This window comes from Anas acuta, chromosome 23 (assembly GCF_963932015.1).
Source record: "Anas acuta chromosome 23, bAnaAcu1.1, whole genome shotgun sequence".
NCBI lineage: Eukaryota > Metazoa > Chordata > Aves > Anseriformes > Anatidae > Anas > Anas acuta.
The window spans coordinates 4,627,558-4,647,265 of record NC_089001.1 but is presented as its reverse complement, the minus strand read 5'-3'; the positions used below and the strand labels follow the sequence as shown (position 1 = coordinate 4,647,265).

The following is a 19,708-nucleotide window of genomic DNA, read 5'->3' as shown; positions in this document are numbered from 1 at the left end:
TCTTCAAACTTTTTTCCACATTCAAAGCAAAGATGAAGGGAGAAGGCCCCTGAAAGCATCACTACTCCTTTTCAGCCCACAAGGGGGAACCCATGAGAAAACGCAGGCTGTGACATCCAAGGACATGGTGCGTGATGTCCCCTGCCTCCTCCTCTCCTTGAGCCAAGACAGCGACATCCAGGAACAGCTTGGACACGTCAGAGCATCCTCTTGGCCATCACCAGAGCCCACCACACCCCAAGCCAGGCTTTTTCAACCCTTCGTCCTCCTTATGCGAAGCGCCCAACCTGCCTACACGAGGCTCCATCTCGAGCTCGAGTCCCGTGGGATCCCACAAGGTGTCCTGCAAGCGAGAATTCGCCCTCAGCCCTGAAGCGGTGCCATCCCGGGATGCCACTGCGCATCGCTTGAGATCCTTGAGCATGAGCAGTGCTGGAGAAACGCGGCGGTCACGGCCCCTGTCCCCAGAGCACAGCCACGGCACCGGAGGGTGGAAGGGGCTGGTGAGAGCGGGGGGCACACCGGAGAAGGGGGGGGCCCTCCTACAGGTCTGCAGACAGCACAACTCAGCTACACCACGGACTCCACCATGCTGACGGGAGAGGAGCAGGGAGGAGAGAGGGCGAGGGAAAAAGGGACTGGAGCGGAGAGAGAAAATGGGGATATAGTCACGGGGAAAGCAAGGGGGGAAGAGAGGAAGATAAATGAAAAACAGGAGTGAGAAAATATATAAAGGAAAAAAAAAAAGAGACTGAAAAGAAAGAAATAATAATTAAGAAAGGAAAGAAAAACGCACTCAGACAGGAGGACTCACAACTTCTCCAAGCGGGAGGAGGCATGAAACACATGCAGAGGATCAGCACATGGACAGTCTTTAAAGGGGAACCTGGTTGCTTTCAAGCGGGGAGCGAGGGCTGCTGCTCCTCCCGCATGCCTCGCGCCGCCGTCCCTGCGTCACCCGAGGCTCCGACGCGCCCGAGCCCGCGAGCTCCCGGTGTCAGCAGCACTGCCCCGGCCAGGGGGGGCCGGGGAGACCACCCAGAGCAGGCTGCGATGCCGAGGGGCGCGGGGGCTTGGTGCCTGGTCTGTGGTTTTTGGGTTTCCCTCTGCAGGGAGGCAACAACGCCCTCTTGCCTCTTCGGGGATGCGTTGCCGCACGCTGCATCCAAGCAGAAGATGAAAAAGTGCTCGTGCTAGCCCACAAACGGCGTTATTTATCCCTGTTTGTCCATAATAACCACCCAGGCTTCAACCAGCAAAAGCCACCGTGCCACAGCTCCTGCTCCCAGCACCACCGAGCTCGCAAACGGCCTCTCCCTCCCCTCCTCTCAGCTTTTATTGCTGCAGTACAGAAAGCTGGCTGCTCTAGCACAAAATCCCCATGCTCTGCATCCACTGACAAATTTTACGACCCCAAATCATCAAGAAATTACTTGGCTGGGCTCTTTACAGGATTCCTCGCTTATTAGAGCGAGATTTATTTTCCTTATGGCTTCTCTTTTTTTTTTTTTTTGGATAATGACTCTGGACTCGCTCCTGCGACTCCGAGCAGGACACAGGGCTGCTCCTCAGCCAGCGTCCTGCTGGACGATGGGACCCTGCTCCCCAAACCCCACCAGCTCAGATGGGAGCTAACTGGGACCTGTACAGGGGCCACAACAACTGGGGACACGAGCTGGGACTGAGCAAGGCTGGGCTGATGCTATATTTGCTCAGGTCTCCAGGATTAAGGGAAGCACTGGGGATAAAGACGACACAAACCAGCCACAAGGGCTTCTCTTTCTCAATAAGTTTGGCACAGCCCCGATGGTTTTAACAAGGCTCAGCAGGATCTTTGCATCGGACACCCTGCTCTGGGATCAGCAGAGGAGAACAGAAGGTGCCAAGCACTCAAGAGCTTTGGAGACCGCAAGGCTCAAACCTTAAAGGGTTTTGCTGTGCCCAGAGGTTTGTGGCTCCTCCACGGAGCACACATCCCATACCTGCTCCCATCACACGATCCAACACTCCTTCCTGCCTTCCCTTCCCCACTGCTCTCCTCACCCCAGGACAAACCTCCCCGTGAGCTGGAAAAATTCCTCTCTCCTGGAAATATCCACCCCATTTCCCCAGGCACCTCACCTCCCTCTCACAGGGCTCCCTTTCACTCCTGCAAGGCTCCTCAAGGTGTTCAAGGAGCATCAGCCAAGACCTTGACTCTTCCCATCCAAGGCTGCAAGCTTCAGTTTTTGAAGACCAGTCCTAAAAAGGCTTGGGCATGGCCAGGTCCCACAAACCATCCCATCCGCGATCCCAGCTCTCCTTTCATAACCAGCCTGGCTGACAGCGCAATGGGTCAGTGTTCTGCTTTCCTGGGCAGGGAATGAGATTTATCCCACCTGATTTTATCAGTTTTAGTGAAAAGGGGGAAAATGCAGAAGTTATCTGCTTATAGGGTCAGGAAACCATCTCCAGACTGCTCCATTGCTGCTCCAGGGATGCCCGTGGCCTTCTAGAAAAGCAGCCCCACCAGGGGAGCCCCGGAGAGGTATTTTCTTGGGAGAATCTTTCCAGATTTGCTTAGGGCTGTTTAATTACAACTGGGTCAGAATAAGTCTTACAGATTTCTCCAAGGAGCATTTCGGAGAGGGAGGGCTTTCACTACAACTACATTTGCCACGGGAAGGATGAAACACCTCGCTGGAGGCCTCAAACTGTAGGTACACTGCTGCCAACCATAAAGTCTACCTTGAAAAAAAGGCTTCTCTCACTTTCTATGATAAATAAACCTTGGGAAGAAGGAAATAGATCCAAGATAACCAAAACTCTCCATTTTCTGGAACAGAACTGGGGACTTATTCTGGAGCTGCAGCCCAGGAGCACCATTAGGAGCCGGCTTGTCCTGTAAGAAGTTATTTCATCTGGCTAAAGGTGCAGGACTCCAGGCTTTGGAGAAAGCAGGTCCCAGCACACGCCTCGCCAACACCAGCCCTACCAGAGCCAGGGGTGCCTCCTAGCATCATCCTGTGCCAAAGAAGCCACAGCCATGGGCAGATGCCAGCTCGGCGAGCCCCAGCACACACACACACACGAGCATCACCGCGCCCAACACAGCTGCACCACCGGGCTCTCCAGCCACGCTGCCTCCCCAAAGGGAGAGGGGAAACCCAAAAGCCACAGAGACTGTGCGTCCAGAGGTGTTGCCTAGTGTTTGACAATTCCTTATTCCCCTTTAAAGGAAGAGATGGTATTGGAAAAGCCCCTTCCATGTCCCCTCTCATGCCCCGCTCCCGGCCACCCTCCACAGCGCCCACACCATCCTTTCGGACATGGATCACCCTTACCTATTGAGCTGAGGAGAAGCTTGTCTCGACAACACTGCCCAGATAGCTGAGATTAATCAAAAACAAAGCAGTTATCAACACCCGCAAGGAGCCGAGCTCCGCAACACATCAGCACGTCAACAACTCCAAAGGAAAAAGGAGGGAAAGAAACCGAACTGAAACACAAACGAAACAAGGCTGGAGAAGAAAGGGGGAAAGAAACAGAAGAGAAAGGAAAAAGAACAAAAATAATAAATCGACGAAGCGAATGGATACACTGCATAAAAGCACGGACAACAGTGCTCTAACACAGACTTGTCCTGCACCTGGAGCTCCTCGGGGCGCCCTGGCTCTGAGACTGCGTGGAGACATGGACCTACGTGACCGTGCGTGCCTGCATCGCTACGGATCTGCCTTCCCAAAAAAGCCACGCAGAAGTCATCTCAGGCTCCTTCAGGTCTTCTCCCTCCCCAGCCTCTCCCGTGAGCCCTCCTGCACCCTACGCACCCCATCCCCAGCCGTGCCGGAGGGATTTCCTAAGGCCATAACGCTTCCAGGTACCAGAGGGTGGGAGTGAAATGCGGAGGGCGCTGCGGGGTGAAAGGCTGCCTCCCCCCTCCCCAAAAAACCACGGCTCTTCTCCGAACGCCTCCGACCGCGCCGGCACATGGGGCTGGGTGCCCCGGCTCCACCGCGAGCCGAGGGGTTCGGCCCCCCCAACACAACAAGCCGAAATGAAGCGAGACGAAAGGATGGAACGAAAGCACGGCTACGGGATCTAGGGTGCTGTGAAAGAGACGGAGGGAGAGAGGAGAAATACAGAAAGAGAAAGACGCTTTTGCCTGGAGCAACCCTGGTACCTGGAAAACCAGCCGCTACTGTCTGTCTAGTGCAGCCACATCCCTCTTTAGGGCAGGATCTGAGCGTGCCGGCGGCCTCCTGATTTCCGCTGGGGTTTTTGGTTTTGTGTTTTGTGTTTTTTTTTTTCCTCTCCTGACATGCTGCTGGTGGGGCTAAGTCCTCGATCTCTCCCTGCCCGCGTCCTGGGGCTGCAGCATCCCTTTTGCAGATGGGGCGGTGACTTTTATAGCTGTTTCTGTCATGCATTAAAGCTCTCTAGACTCCGCGGGAAGGAAGGAACAGAAGGAAGACAAAGGCGCGGCGGCCCTAACGTTCGAAGAAAGCCAAGAGCCAGCAGCTAGAAGAGGAAACAACCGCCGGTGACACCAGGACACTTACCTAGGCGAGCCGGGAGCCGGGCCCGGTGGCCCAGGTCTTTGCCAGCCTGGCAGACGGCCCGCAGCCCGAGTCACAGAGCTCCCGGTTCCCACGTGAGAGGTCGGGGAGGAGGAAAGCGCGCCGGCAGCACCGGGAAGGCCGCCTGCCTAACCCCGAGCCGGCTCGGGCAGCGGCCATGCACCCTGCGCCCGCAGCACGAGCCTCTTCAGAGCCACGTCCTAGCAAAGCCCGCGGGACGCCATCTCCAAAAGGGATGCTGCAGCGTACCCAGAGCGACCCTACGAGTTGGGATGATGATGGTGGGGAAGGGGGCAGAGGGACTGGGGGGGTGAGGCAGGGCAGGAAAGCCGGGAGGGGGCCGGGGGCAAGGGGTTTTTTTTGGGCGGGGAGGGGGGGACCACGGGGTCTCACACACTTACCCCGTGGTGGCTACCGTTGTCGATGTGGGCTCCGGTCTGAGGATCTCCTCGCTAGCCCTCCTCGGAGAAGGGATGTCTCCGAAAACATCCATGGTGTCCGCGGGCAGGGAGGAGCCCTGGGAGCCTGAATAGCCGGTGGCCAGGGGGGTGAAGGCCGTGGCGGGTCGGTAGCTGGGGCTCTCTCCCCGGCTGCTCGGCGCGGGGGATCCGGTCGACGGCGTGGACTTGCGGGAGAAGCTGACCGCCGCGGGGGGCTGCAGGGTGATCTCCGACACCTCCGCCTGCTGGATGAGCCCCGGCCGGGGCCGGGCGCGGGCGGTCAGCTCCGGGGAGCTGTTGCGGGAGCTGAGGGGGCTTTGGGTCAGAGGAGAAAGCCTCGAAGGTTGTAGCACCACCTGATGTAAACTGGGCTCAGCCCTCCTGGCCTGCCGAGGGCTGGGCCGAGGTCGGGGTTGGGGCTCGTACCACCTGGTGTCCAGGCTGAATGTGCTTGTGCCGCTGTGGCCGACGGGCTCGGACGGTTCGTGGTAAGGCAACACGGGTATGCCCATACCTTGACTGGTATGTCTTAGCTGCCCTTGACATCCCATGGGTTGCATAGGTTTGTCCTGCCACTTGGTGGTGGTGGTGGGGGGCACGGAGGGTTGGCCCCTGCCGGGTGACTTGCCAGTCCAACTCTTTGGTGCCTCCAGGGGCAGGATGCCCGGGTAGGACGCGGGGACAACCTGGAGAGAGGAAGGGGGCGGCCCCCGAGGAAGACAACCGGTGGGCTGGGAGCCCTCGGCCGCCTCGCACTGCTGGAGCTGGGGGGGGAACGCCGCGGGGGACGCCTCCAGGCTGCCGAAGGGGAATTCGGCCCTGCCCCAGGGCTCGGGGGACCGGCCCCCCGTGGGGGTCTGGGCCAGGGGCAGCGTGCTGTTAGAGGCGTTCTCCCCGTTCTCCTCGGGGATGGTGGGGTGTCCGAAGGGTCCCTCGGGGTGCAGAGGCGGGGAGGACATGACCGAGCTGAGCGGGCTGACTTCTGGCATGTAGAAGGGCGGCGGGTCCACCTCCCCGGGGCTGCTGCTGCTGAGGTAACCGTAAAATTGGTGGTGGAAAGCCCGGGGGGCCGGTGGGCGAGCCTGGCCGGTGGGCTGCAGGGCGCCGGGACCCTCCAGCGCCCGGTGGAACCGGGGGCTGTATGCTGGTGGCTGAAGGTAGGACTCCTGGCTGGAGGAGAGAGGGGTGAGCTGGGCTTTGAGGGCCGTGACGGAGGCGGGGACGACGGGGTCGTCGTTCTCCTCGTCCGACTGCCGGAATTCGGGGTACATGTCCGTCTCCTCCACGAAGGGGAAGCCCTCGATCCGCCGCGTCTTCAGGGAGGGCTCCATCTCGGCCGGGTCCATGACGAAGCGGCCGTCCGGCCCGCGGCTGATGAGCTCGATGGGGGTGGTGGCCTCAGCTTCGGCCTCCGCCTTGGAGACGCTGTACTTCTTGCTGCTGATGGCCCGCTTGGTCTTCTTGTAGAGGGAGAGCTCCTTCTCCTTGGTGGGGCTCAGCATCCGCTTGGCCTGCGGGCCTTGGTCGTCGGAGGACTCGGAGGGGGGACGGAGCGTGCGGATGCTCTCGGGACTCACCTTGCCGGAAGACAACCTGGACCACAGGGGAGAAAAACCGAGAGAGGGGGCGGTCACCGAGGGGAAAGGAGCCCTTCTCGCCCAGAAGAGCTGCTGGATCCGGAAAACAAAGCATTACCGGCTCTCCAAGGAGGAACTGCTAGAAGAAATTTGTGGGGACTACCAAGACGGCAGAGCCTTGCCCAGCTCCAACAAAGGCTGCAAGAAGCAAGTGGAAGAGAGGAGCCAGAAGCACCACACATCATACCTGCTCCTCGGGTACACCATCCCCCTTAGGGCAGGCAGTTCACTCCAGTGCCTTGCAACAAGCTCCACAGTCCCACCAGAATGAAAGACAGATCCCGAGCTCACTTCCAACTCCTTCAAAAGTTTTCTACGTTCACCTGAGCTACCCACACCTGGGGAAGCCCCCAAGAGGAGGTGCTCCCCGATTTTTAGGGCTCCAGAGGGATGGCAGACAAGCATCCCCTCCTGCAGACCTCAGCATCTCACTTGGAGCTGCCGACAGATGATATTAAATCAACTTTTTCCCCCATTCTGAGTACTCAAATTTAAGGCTGAGAGCCTCAAAAGACACAGAGGTGGCAGGGGAAGACAAACATCAGAACAGCATCCCTAGTCAGAAAGCCTTGGACAAACAGGATTGAAGGGCAAAAGGTAGCAGATCCAACAGAGATGGTGTGGGCACGGTATTTCAGTGCCGTGGACGAACTGAGAAGAGCAAGACTAAGATCCACCAGCACTGGGACATTTTGCAGCTGTCCAGGAGACTAAGCATGAGGAGTCCACACCTCAGACTCTTTCTTGCACTCACATCAGGAAGATGTTCCCACTGTTTAGTACCTATAATTCTTTTGACAGGCTCTTAAGAGTTGTGGCTAGCGCAGCATCACAATCCACAGCCTTTGGGCACACGTGGAAAGAGGCTTTGGCAGGAGATTCTTCATGGGAAATGACAAGATATGCAGTTAAGAGTCTGAATTTCCCAAGAAAAAACAAACAGCACAACTCAAAACTACTCTGGGCTTGCATGAAGGACTCCGTACGCAGCAGTAGCCCGTTTCCTGAGGAGCCACTTCAAGCCGGGCGTGTAATTCCTTTCCACCTGGTCAAGGTGTACAGATCCACCGGTCGTCCCTTAAAGTCCTAAAGTTTGCTGTGTTTGTCCCTGCTGCTTTCTGCTCCAAAGCCTGTTTGTCTCTTGCGAACCGTTCTGTTCCCACAAGTTCAGGGAACACGAAAACCAAACCATCAGCAGCAATAAAACAAGGCCAGACATTGCCATTTGACCTTTGCAACAACTGTAGAAAGAGGCACCGTGAAGACCCACAGCCTGGTGCCGCAGCTAAGACAGATACTTACGGGGACTCCAAACTCTTCCTGCAGTGGGTTATCGAGAGAGGAGGGTCTGGAAGAGAATAAAAAGGGGAAAGAAGAGAGAACGCTAAGGAGGCGCAACAAGACAGAGAGAGACAAACAACATCACAACCACAAAAGAAGACACTCAACAAGAGGCCAAGGTTTCATCGCTCCAGTGCTTTAATGGTTGCTGACAACACACGGCTCCCGTCACAGTTTCCTATCAGTGCTGCGGCCGCAGTCTCGCACGCTAGAGGCGAAGGAGCCCATTCCCCTGCCCTCTCCAGCCCCCCGGCCGCCTGGACGGGTGGTGGTTTCCCTACCGGGTGCTCCTGCAAGGCGGCTGCAGTCCCAGCTTTAGGGAAACGGGGCGGCGGAGTCTCCTTCATGGGGTCTTCTCTAGCCTAGCGCAGCCGTCGGGCACTGCCCACGCAGGCGAGGCAGAGCCCAGCACCAGGGGGACCTCGGGGAGGGTCACGGTCCCCTCCCCGGCCAAGGGGACATCCCAGCCCTAGCCCCCAAGCTCTAGGAGTTGTCACCACACCAAAGCACGCCCTCGGACATCCCAGGCTAGGGTTTCTCTGCCGCCTCTTCACCCACCCTTCCTCTCCCACTCCCGACCACGGGCGCTTTCAGGCACAGCTGGGGGATGAAGTCAGGGCTTCACCTGAAGACGCGCACGGGTGGAAGAAGAGACAGACAGGGAAGAACATTACCACCACAACACAACCAGGGAGGAGGAGGAGGAGAGGAACAACGAGGAGACAGGAGGGAGGAGGGAGGCACGCCGGGGCCGGGCTCACCTTTCTTGCGCTTGAGTTTGCGTTTGCGTTGCTTGTTGACGAAGCAGGCGGCGAGTGTGCTGAAGAGGATGGCAGCAGCCAGGAAGCAGATGGTGGCGACGATGCCAGCCAGCACCGGGCGGGCTAAACCCTCGTCCGTCAGGTCAGGCTGAGGGAATACGTCTGGGGAAAAATAAAAGAAAATATAAATAACAGCCATCAGGTGTTAGACACGCACGCGCTCCTGCCTGCTGCTTCTCCCTAGGGGATCAACTGCAGTCTGAAGGGCAAAGCTGTCCTGACGCAAGGCAACTCGCTCGCTCCTGGTACTGAGGATAACCTTGAAGCAAAAACCCTGCCTTAAACCGAGCCCATGTGGGGAGACCTGTGAACACTGCTGCAGGCTGACACCGAGTAATTTGGTGACCTCACACGAGATGGACCCTTTGTCTCTGGTGATGGACACAGCAGGAAAAAGTGCTCACAGCACACAAATGCACGGTTATGCACGGATGAACACAGCTGCACAACACCCACAGTTATTCCCCTTCCTATAATAACCAACTGCAGCTGCAGCAGCACCAGGTATCTCTCTCCGAGCCCTCACCGCACCACTCCACTGGCCATGACTGAATCCGAACCACCACCAGAGCTTATTTAGCTGCCTCTGTTTGCAGACACAGGAGTGGTTATTGCATCCTGCACACACCAGTGCCCCTGCCACGTACCCGCATGGGGTCAGTGCGCATCCACCTGCCGGGAGCACCGGCGCTCAGCCGCAGAGAGCAGCCCAGGAGGGCTGGGGCACACGCACACCCTGAGGCTGCAGCTGGCTCCGTGCACCCTGAGCTGTCAAACCCCATCAGAAACATCGTGCAAGAGGAGAGCAGCAGCTCTGGGAGGGCAGTGAGCAGGCTCCCTGCATCGCGCCAGCACCACTTGGGGGCAGAGAGAGACCGCTTCATGCCTGCGCGCAGCCGAGCTGGGCGGCTCCTCGTTTTTTTCCAGGAAAGCCATACTAGCAGCTCATCACATCCTCTCCTCCTGCAGACCTTCCCTTACCATGGCCATCCCCTGCTCTGCCTGGCCCTGGCTGAAAATCGCTCCTCCGAGCTGCACCGGGGTGCAGGGGACACGCTGCAGCGAGTCTCCATCTCCTACTGCAAAGCTCTGCTGTGTTTTGTGGTTTTGTTTTTTTTTTTTTTTCCCCTCTCAGACACCGCACTGCAGTGCTGCGTTTCCCTCTCTGCACCTTTCATTTCCATTTCTAGGCTGCGCAGCGCCCGGCTCCCAGCTTTGTTCTCAGGGCACCCCATAGAGCCGAGCTGCCCCTCTGCTCTGAGGGATGCCGCACCGCACCCGTCAGGAAGGAATAACCGAGGGGTTGTCCTCGCCTGCTCTCAGCACCCTGCTCCACTCCTGCTGGGAGGGCCCCAGCTTCTCCCCCCACCTCCCAGATCTCCCCTTGGCTGTGGAAAGCCCTGCCAGCATCAGCCCCTGCACTGCAGTGCTCATTTCCAGCACTGAGTCCAAAACGAAGGCTTCCTGCAATCAGAAAGGCAGCAGCTGCGTGCTGGGACACTAACCCAAAGCCCACACCCATCAGCCCAGCTCACAGCCAGGGTTCTCAGGCAAAAAACACAAACCCAGTGCTCCCAACCCATGGCTGCTGGTGCACCACCCAGGCACGGCACCAGCTGCAGCCAGCAGAAATGGTCCCACAGCCACCAGGCACGGGGAGGGAGGAGGAAGCAGCACCCCTTACCTGTGCTGGACACGCCAGCAACGTTACTGGGTTCGCTGATGAGATCCTGCATGACCGCCAGGACACGGAACTCGTACCAAGTGTCCTGAAACACCAAGCACATCCGTCAGAAGGACAGCACCCCAAAAAGCACCTCCCCAGGGCCACAGCAGGCAGTGCGATGCCTGCACGCTGCCGGAGCAGCGTCGGGTCGGTCCCCGCTCACCTGGGACAAGTCCTTGGCAAAAAACTCGCTCTCGGTCCCGAGGATGGCATCGTCCAAGATCTCCCACCTCTCCCCGACGCGGAACTCCATGATGTAGCGGTCGATGGGAAAGCTGTGGTTGGCAGGAGGGAGCCACGACAGGAGGACGCCTTGCTGTGTCCGGTTGGCTGTGAGGCACCTCGGTGGGGTAACCAACACCAGAGGCTCTGGAGTTGTTACAGGGAATGCTGCGGACAGGGAGGATGGGACAAGGCGCCTTTGAGCTGGGGGTAAGGGAAGCCCAGAGGATGCTCTCCTCCCCGGGGTGATAGCCACGATCTCTCCCTTGTATTTCGGAGCAGGGGCTCCTCGTGCACCTGCACAGGGTGTCCAGCAAGGTGCAGGTGAGCCTGCACAACAGCAGCGTGCCGGGATCCCTCCCACATGCTGGCACCGGCACAGACAGACTGTGACCACAGCAGCAGCTCCCTCCTCCCAGGTCAGGACATGTCTCAGCACATGCTCTTGTCTCAGAGACACAAAAGCGGCTTTCTAAAAAGGGGAAGGACTAAAGATGCTCTGACTACAAACAGGGGCACAGCATCACAAAGCCTCCTCCTCCCCCGACCTACTTGCGAGGCAGCCCCCAGGCGGGTACCCAAGCACAAGGCCCTTTGTGATGCTCCCGCTCTGAGCTGCACGCAAGTGGCTTTGTGCTCTGTTAATAACTCCTGACCCCAGATGAACCTAAGGAAGATCTGTAAGGTGACCAGCACAGCTCCCCTGAACCATCAGGACAAGCTTTTAGGTGTCCTGAGCATCTGGCAAAGCCCCCAGGTTTCATCCAGGACGCTCCAAAAAATACCCCTGTGGCTGGAAACCCACTGCTGCCAGCCACCAGCTCCATCCCAGCAGGCAGGACACGTGGCAAGGAGCCAGCTCCCAGCTCTGCAGGCCTCCCGAAACCCCCTCACCCCACGTGTTTATGAGGACCCACCTAGAGTGTTCACAGTGACCACCTCACTGAAGGAGCTGGTGCCCAGCTTGTTTTGAGCCAAGACGCTGAACTGGTACGCGGTCTCCGGTTCCAAGGTATCCACCAGGAGCCAGCTGGAACCAGCTGGCACGGGGAGAGACAGCCAGTCGTGGGGGCCAAACTGGGCTCTCTTCACCCTGCCAAGAGAGAGGGGAGCATCCTCAGGGAAGGTGCCTCCGACCGGCAGGACGAAGACGTCGCGTTAACTTCTGGAGTGAAAATGGAGCCGTCCCGAGAGATGGTTTGGTTTGGCAGCAGCGATGTGCATGGACGTGGCGCTGACGCTCGCCACCCGAGAGCTGGCTCAGGGTCAGCGCACACGAGGACCTGGAGCACCATCCCATCACGCCATGGCACTGCTACCAGCCCTCCCTGCTGTCTTGTAGCCCCTGTGCCCTCAGGGCAGGGTCATGTACAAAAGCACGGCCAGCAGCCCCTCTCTAAGGGTTATCTCCATCAGATCCCAAAGGCAAAAGGGCAAATTTGGTTATTTTTTCACTTTAAGTGATGCAAAAGTGGTGGGCTCTGTTCTCATTTATACCTCAACAATTCCCAAGCCAGAGCAAAGCAGCATCCCCTTAGCTGCATCCCTGCACATATAATCCCACAGGAGGCAGTTAACTACCTCACCGCTTTTGCCAAGGGTCTAACCAAAAAACTCAGGGCTTTTTTCTGCACCCAGAACCACCCCACACATCCACCTCCAAGTCATAGGAAGCCCCCTGGCGAATGAGCCCCATGTCTCAGAGCAGCACCCCTGCACTGCAGTGACACAGCCAATATCACCGAACCCCATGCATGTCCTAGAGAGATGCTCCAGCGAGCCCCAGCCCTGGTCTGCAGGTTTTTGTCGTGTCCACAGAGGATTTGGGAAAGATTACTGCAGCAGGCCTGCTCTGCATAGTTCTGCGGGCACATCTATGGCCATCAGTGCACTGCCAGGGAAACCCACTGGGTAGGAAGAGCCGGAGCAAAGACGAGTAATGCCGCTGTAAAGGGAGCAAAAGGTGAGGCAGCAGCAAGCTATGGAGAGAAGCAGGCTGGCAGAGAGCCATGCATGTGCAGAGTGCTTTGACCAAACCCAACAGCTGCGGGCAGGAAAGCCCCAAAATCACCACGGCTCTGGTGGGGGCTGCCTGGCACCCAGGGCAGGTGACCCCGCAGTATTTAATCCCAATGCCATCGCAGCCCTGCTCCCGGGTGCTGCAGTGGGCAGGGAGTGCGGATGGTAGGTGCAATGCTCAGCGCCCCAGCTGGGGGAGAACGCCCTCGCCGAGGGGGCATGGACACACAGATGGGATGCTCCGGTGGCCCTGGCTGTGTCAGGAGCAGGAACAGCATTTGCAGCAACTGCAGAAGCAGGAGGTGAAGCAATGCTTTGCTTGAGAATCCTGCACCGCAGCATGGAGGAAAATATGTGACCACTGGCCAGCCAGCTCTCTGGATAGCACCAAAATAAAGCCAGGAGAGCAGCACCCAAGTGAGGAGCAGCTCTGTCACCTTCACCCCCAGCGCCATCCCCATCCCCATCTCTCCTGGGCTCTCTGAACCCAAGGACTCCCATCCTACAGCCAGGACAAGATGGGTCTCTCCCTCCTTCTGGGGCTCCCCCCAGCACCCTGCAAATTTCCTAACGCCCTTCCCTGCCCCTGGCTGCCTCTCTTTTTGTGTGGGGGCTGGAGAAAAGAGGGCTGGGCAGGCGGCGAGAGCAGCAGCTGCCACCTCCCTCCAAGGTGAGGCACGTCTCAGGAGCAGGGAGGTCAGATCCGTCCTTCCCAAGGACGCTTTCAGAGGCAGCTACGTGAGGTCTGCACCGCTCCACGCACTCCTCCCCACTCGCTCCCTCATTTTTCTCTTCCGCTCGTTCAATTTCTCCCATCTCCTGCCCTCTGTCTCCCGACACAATTATCCGGCCCCACCGTGCGAGCGTTGAGCCTGCCCTCAGCCCGGAGAACAGAATTCATTACAGGCGGCATCTCTCCAACCCCCACTCTATCAGCAGACCCCATCTGGGCAAATTAAGGAAAGGAAGGAGAGAAAGGGAGCGAGAAGAAAGGCTGAAGAAGCGGAGGAGGACGTCAGCAGCAGCCTGTGAAAGGCAAGGCGCCGGCCCCTCCGCATTTCAAAGGACGGCTCTTCAGAGGAGAAGGACGACGAGTGCAGAGCCTGGAGAAGAGCCTGACCTTGCTGCAGCTCCGTTTTGCCCTCCCTGCCGTGGGAAGGCAGGATTTGCCTCTTTGCTTTGGGTACCAGCAGCTAAAGGGAGCGAGGTCTCCTGGCCAGCACTAAACAGCGGCTGCTCGCACGCTCAGCTGGGATTTAGCAGCCCCCGGGGAGTCAGAGAGGAGGGAGAGCTCGTTTCTGCTTAGTCACATTTCTTCAGGAGGCACTCTCTAAAGATTGCATTTGCCATCCTCTCCGTGGCTGCTAAGCTTCATAAACAGTTTATCTTGAAATTAGATGCCAGAGGCAAAGTTACATGAATGCAAAGCGTCTCCCCTTGTAAGCAGAACAGAATTTGCTGGGGCGGACAGATGTAGTGGCTAGCACAAAAGGGAAAGGGAACACGGGAGACCTCCAGCACTACCGCTGCCTGTCTCCGAGGCACTGGAGGGGACTGCAGTGCCAGCAGCTCCTCTGCACTCAGAAAAAGGGGAAAAAAATGGAAAAAAATGGAAAAAAGCTGCACCACCTCCACCCTCCCATCCCTCCCATCTCAGGGCTGGGGCTTGCACCAGGGCATCGGGGGCTCTACCCCTCGCCACGGCACAGCCCAGGCGCGCCGCCCATCGCCACCCGTCCCCCCCCCCGCCACGGCACGGCCCCGCTGCTGGAAGCTGGGGTCGGCTAGGAAGGAAAAGAAGCAGAGAGCAAAGCATGCGGGGATGACTCACAGAGGGCCGTACCAAACTGAGAAAGTCTGCTCGTATCCACCGTCGTAGCCGGGCTCCCAGGAGACGTTGGCAGAGGTCATGGCAACCACTACATGCACACTGGTGGGGGCATGAGGGCTTGTGCCTGCGGGGAGAGAGACGGGTTGCAGCAGGAGCAGGGGCACGGGAGGGATTGCGGGCATTAATGCAGCCCTACAGCTCCTGGGAAGGATTTGCTTCCAGCCAGGATATGAAGGGGGGGGGCTCCGAAATAGGAAAGCCTTTGTTTCATGCAGGATTTCTGCTAATCCACACGCGCAGGTGGCCAAAATAAAGGAACAGAGAATGCAGCACCACCGGAAAATTATAGTCATTGCTCATCACGGGAAGCATCCCTACCCCATGTGTGGCAACCCAGGAGCACACAGTGCCTGCCACTAGCTGTCCCCAAGGCCCCGTGGCCCCCTCCTGCCCGTACCTACGACTGTAAGGTGAGTGCTGGCAGTAATGCTTGCGACGACGTTGGTGGCGACGCACTCCCACTCGCCATGGTCGTCCTTGCCGAGGGAGCGGATCTGCAGGGTGCCGCCGGGCAGCGTGTTGTGCTTGCTCCTGCTGGGCTTCCCTACCTTGGGCAAGGAGCAGGGGGAGTGAGGCAAAGAGAGAAAAAAAAAAAAAACACAACTCAGCAGCACGCCGAGCAGGGCGAGGCGGCAACGCGGTATCTGAGCTATCTGCAAGGCCTACAGGGCACCACCACGAGCAGGGCTCTCGGCTCCCCGCGAGGTCTCCCCGATTTTGAGAGAGGACCCGGCACGGCAACGCAACAGACATGCGGACGGGGGCTGGTGATCATAACCCGGACACGAGCGGAAAAACCCCGCGGCACTCGGACGGGCACCGAGACCTTCGCAAGAACTCAAGTCTCCAGCATCCAAAGCTGAAACTGCCACCGCTGCTTGGGGACGGCGCACCAGCTGTCCCCAGAGAACACCCTGCAAGGTGGGTGCCTGCCCCCAGGAGATGTCCCAATGTCCCTTCTCGCCCCCAGCCAGCAGAGGAGAGGCAGGACTGCTCCTGGCAGAGGTTTCGGCAGGAGGGACCCCGGGGATGTGGGAAGCTGACGTGCACGAAGGTGCCTGGCAGCTCTCAAGCCGAGCGGAAAGGATGGATCTTGTAAGAACTCGTGTTCCTGCCCATTATCTGAAGCTGTGCAAATCCCACGTCGCTCCCAGTCCTCTTCAGCTGTTTTTCATGCGTGGATCCCACTGATGGGCTCCAGGGACCTGCAGCACCTGCACGCAGCCTGCTCCTGTGCAGGGGGAGCGGATGGGCACGGGGTTACTGGTGCCCAGCCCAGGTCTTGTGGGGTCCTTCAGGAGGAGGCAGGTCAGCTCCCGGGGGCTGGCAGGGAGCTTTCTTCTTTCCCTGGGAAACTCCTCTCAGCCCGAACCAGCCCTGGCTGAAGCCAGGGAAGGAAAAGCCCAAAGCCGTGATGTGAGGAGGAGGGCCAGAAAGCACAAAAGGGGTTGGAAAGAAACCTAAATAAGAAGGGGGTGGGGAAGGAAGGAAAAAAAAAGATCGATAAGAAAACTAAAAGAGCTAACAAATTCCAGGTAGGTCGCTTGAGATCTGCCCAAGCTATGGTCCTCCTTGTGGTGGTAGAACTGTGAATAGATGGAGAACCTCACGCTGCAGGGACCAAGGACGGCGCCCCCAGGGCGATGCAGGGATCCTGTGCTGAGGAGCCCTCCTGGGAGGGCTGGAAGGGGACAGGAGGCTTGGAGAAAAGATCCTGGCAGTGGGACAAAGAGGCCTGGAGGTGCCCTGCATCGTGGCTCTCCTACGGGCACACAAAGATGGGAAGCAAAGGGAAGAGGGGACTGGAAAGCCCTGGTGACACCACACCGCACCCTACCCTGCTCTAAAGGAACATCCTCAAATCACTACGTCCAGTCCAGCACGGTTAAACCAGCTTCTTCCCATGGTCTTCCAAGTCACAGGGCACCACAGGAGGCACTGACAGGTCCAGGTCCTTCCCAAAAACTCAGCCAAGCCCCAGGGCAGAGCCCTTCAGACAGGCCCCGATGGCACAACCCCTCCTGCGGGACCAGCATCGCCGGTGCCAGCCTCACCAGCAAGAGGAGGAGGAGGAGGAGGAGGAAGAGGAGGGCTTCCCAGCGAGGAAGAGGAGGAAGGGGCCGGGGCGGGGGCAGTGCTCAGCTTTGCAGATGCTGCTGTGAAGGTTTTTTGGAAAGAACTCGGTGGCCACAAAGCCGGGCTCCCCCACCCACCTGCGGGACAGGACGGCAGTGGCTCAGCCCAAAGCGAAGCAGCTGTACCTGCAGTTTGTTCTTACCGGGACAGAGTGTGGCTTCTCTGTCTGCAATATTCACCAAAAGCCAAAGGCACTGCAGATTTGTCTGGCAGGCCGGGTACCTTTCTCCAGGTGATGATGGGAAAGGGATCTCCCGCAGCAGCACAAGGAATCAACAGCTCCCTCCCTGCCTCCTGTCTGTACTCCCAGCCTGGTAGCACCGTGAAATAGGGGGGGTCCTGGGCAAAGGGAAAAAGGAAAAGGCAAGGAGCGTGAGCCCACACCACCAGCATCCCACCCAGCAGCTTGTGCCACCATCCCCATGTCCCCAAACCCTCCCAAAACGAATTCATCAGTGGTTTGGGTAAGGCTGAGGCGCAGAAAGCGGGTGCTAACGAGGCTTTACGGCACGCAAAATTACACACATGGAGGGAGGTTTTTGCTGGAAAGCCACCCAGCCACCTCGTTTAAATTTTAAGGAGGTAAACAGGAAAAAAAAACAACACCCACATCAGATATCAGCCTGATTAATCAGCTCGGTGGATGCGTGTGTGTACGAGGAGGTTTGCAGAGCTGTGCCGTGTGAATCCCAGCAATACCACTCCTCACATGTGTCTTTTTGTTCAGGGAACAAAGCTCCTAACCCCAGCAGCGCCGGTGGCTACAGCAGAGCAGCAAAAGCCCACGGAGCTTTTCTACAGCTTAAATCATCTTTTCATTAAAATCCTCTGCAAATCCAAGCCCGGGTCAGCAGGCCTGAACGTTTTGTTGGCAAACAGGCCATCCCAGGGATGTGAACGATGCTTCATCAAACCGTCCTGGTGCAGGGCTGCTAAGGCTCGATGCTACAGGCCAGCACCTTGTTTTGGTGTGGCACACAAGGGCCAGCACTTCCCCACTAACCTATGCTCATTAATGAGCAACAACTGCAGGCAGACTTAAAAAAAATAGTAATAATCTTTAAAATAGTCATAATCTGTGAACAGGAAGGCTCGCCCAGCCACACAGCAGCACGTTTTGGTGAAATGCTCACATCCACAGCACCCAGTCCGGGGTCCTAGCACCCAGTTTGGGGTCCCAGCACCCAGTCCGGGGTCCCAGCACCCAGTTTGAGGTCCCAGCACCCTGCACACCCCAGCAGCCCCCCCAGGGACACCAGCACGTGCTGGCACGGCAGGCACAGGCACATTACCTTCAGTACCAGTCGGGCAGGGGGAGACTGGCCCATCGTACCCAGGGCGTTATAAGGCACACAGGTGTAAGTGCCGAGAGCATCTTCGGTTGCCTCCTCGATTCGGATCGACCCATCTTCCAGCAGGTTCCAGCCAGAGTACTGCGGAGGGGAGAAGGAGGCAGCTGCAGCGTCCTGCTCACACCACCGCTTATTTTCCCTTCAGCCAACCCCAAAAACTAAGCCCAGGGTGGCTGGAGCATCTCCTGGAGGTGCCCAAATCGCTTTCAAGTCCCATTCCCAGCATCCAAGCCACCTCCTCAAACACAGAGCAGGGAAAAGCAGGTGAGATCAGCCCGTCTGAGTGCAGACAGCAAGGAAATCCCCATCTCAGCCTTGGGTCTAAGCCTCTTTTGCAGTTAACCAGGAGACATCGGCAAACCCCGCGCCGTGATTTATCCCTTCCAGGAGTAGATGCCACAGCTCGAGCACAGACCCGTTTCCTGGAAGCACCGCTCTCTCTCCAAGGACTACAAAAGCAGCCTGGATGACTAGTCCTCGACACCAGCATCAGCTCTGGAGATGTCTAAAATCAGGCGAGACAAATGCCACCCACGGAGCCCAAACACCCGGCGGGCTCCCGTCAGCAGCGGTGAGCAGGAGGTGAAGGCACAGCTTGTGCCTGCTCCCCAGGAAGGATTTCCCAGCCCCGAACACACCGATGACGCAGGGGTTTGTCTCGCTGATGCTCTCCTCCTTACACACAGCCAGGCTCCAAGGGGCCCAACAGATTTAATGACGGTATCATACCTTAGGTAAAACAGATGGATTCAATGATCTTCGTAGGTCCCTTCCAGCTGAACTACTCTACTGCAAAACGCATGCCTAAAGGCACGGAAGATTTTTTCCTTTGAAAGCTCTCCTGTTTGGTGTTTATTAAAAAAGCCTCCTGTGACACAGACTTCTGTCTCTTAAAAAAAAAACAAACCCACATCCTAAGACGAGCAGCCACGCAGCAAGGACCTCATAGGAGGGATGCCACAGCAGCAAGCACAGCAGCCTGCTCTCACCTCCCTATGCCTCGACTAGACATTAAAATCCCCCTCTTCCTTCACTCCCTCCTTTTTAAATGTTTTTTTTTAACGCATTCTTCCAATTAACAAAAGGAGCCATTACGCTGGTGCAGATGGGACATTTTGTGATAACAAATGTGAGCTGCAGCTCCCCCAGCATGGCCACAGCCAGGTTTTCCCTGGCCAGAGTAAGTCCAAGCCCCAGCTCACACCTTTTATAAATTGGGGGGGACCAGGAGCCTCCACTCGGGCTCTTCTGCACCCCACAGAAGGGGAACTCATCCCACCTGAGCCCTGGGGAGACCAAGGGCTGGGGACCCCAAGCCTCCCAAGCCTGGTGGCACCAAAATGACCCCAGATGAGAAGCTGCGGGCACCAGTGACCAGGAACCCACACGGGCAGCAGGCTTAAACCGACTGAAAATTCCAGATCGTTAATATTTAAACAAAAAAAAAATTAAAATACGGAGTGTTTTCCTTAAATATTTAATGGCTAATATCCTTGCTGAGACTATCAAAGCGCGATTATAGGAAGACAGAGACTTGTTAAAAGGGTCTTTTAACCATGAGGTG

General features: G+C 57.6%; 1 protein-coding gene across 5 annotated transcripts in view; it reads right to left on the bottom strand.

The window, feature by feature from the left end:
- IGSF9B (immunoglobulin superfamily member 9B) overlaps positions 1–19,708 on the bottom strand; it is a 51,596-nt gene that overhangs the window by 15,203 nt on the left and 16,685 nt on the right. The window contains exons 9-20 of one of the 5 annotated variants that reach the window (XR_011089605.1): positions 18,085–18,225; positions 17,015–17,131; positions 15,054–15,204; positions 14,597–14,720; positions 11,664–11,839; positions 10,688–10,914; positions 10,483–10,567; positions 8,739–8,900; positions 7,939–7,984; positions 4,961–6,592; positions 4,163–4,500; positions 3,324–3,369 (exon numbers count right to left, since the gene is read on the bottom strand). Coding sequence is in view for 4 of the 5 variants with exons in the window: in XM_068659154.1 (XP_068515255.1) it covers positions 4,747–4,819; positions 4,961–6,592; positions 7,939–7,984; positions 8,739–8,900; positions 10,483–10,567; positions 10,688–10,914; positions 11,664–11,839; positions 14,597–14,720; positions 15,054–15,204; positions 17,015–17,131; positions 18,085–18,225 (2,934 nt within the window). In the remaining variant the exon portion in view is untranslated. Of the gene's footprint in view, positions 1–3,323; positions 3,370–4,162; positions 4,501–4,539; positions 4,820–4,960; positions 6,593–7,938; positions 7,985–8,738; positions 8,901–10,482; positions 10,568–10,687; positions 10,915–11,663; positions 11,840–14,596; positions 14,721–15,053; positions 15,205–17,014; positions 17,132–18,084; positions 18,226–19,708 lie in introns of those variants that run through there. The other 4 variants (XM_068659156.1, XM_068659154.1, XM_068659152.1 and 1 more) reach the window with 4 other exon arrangements.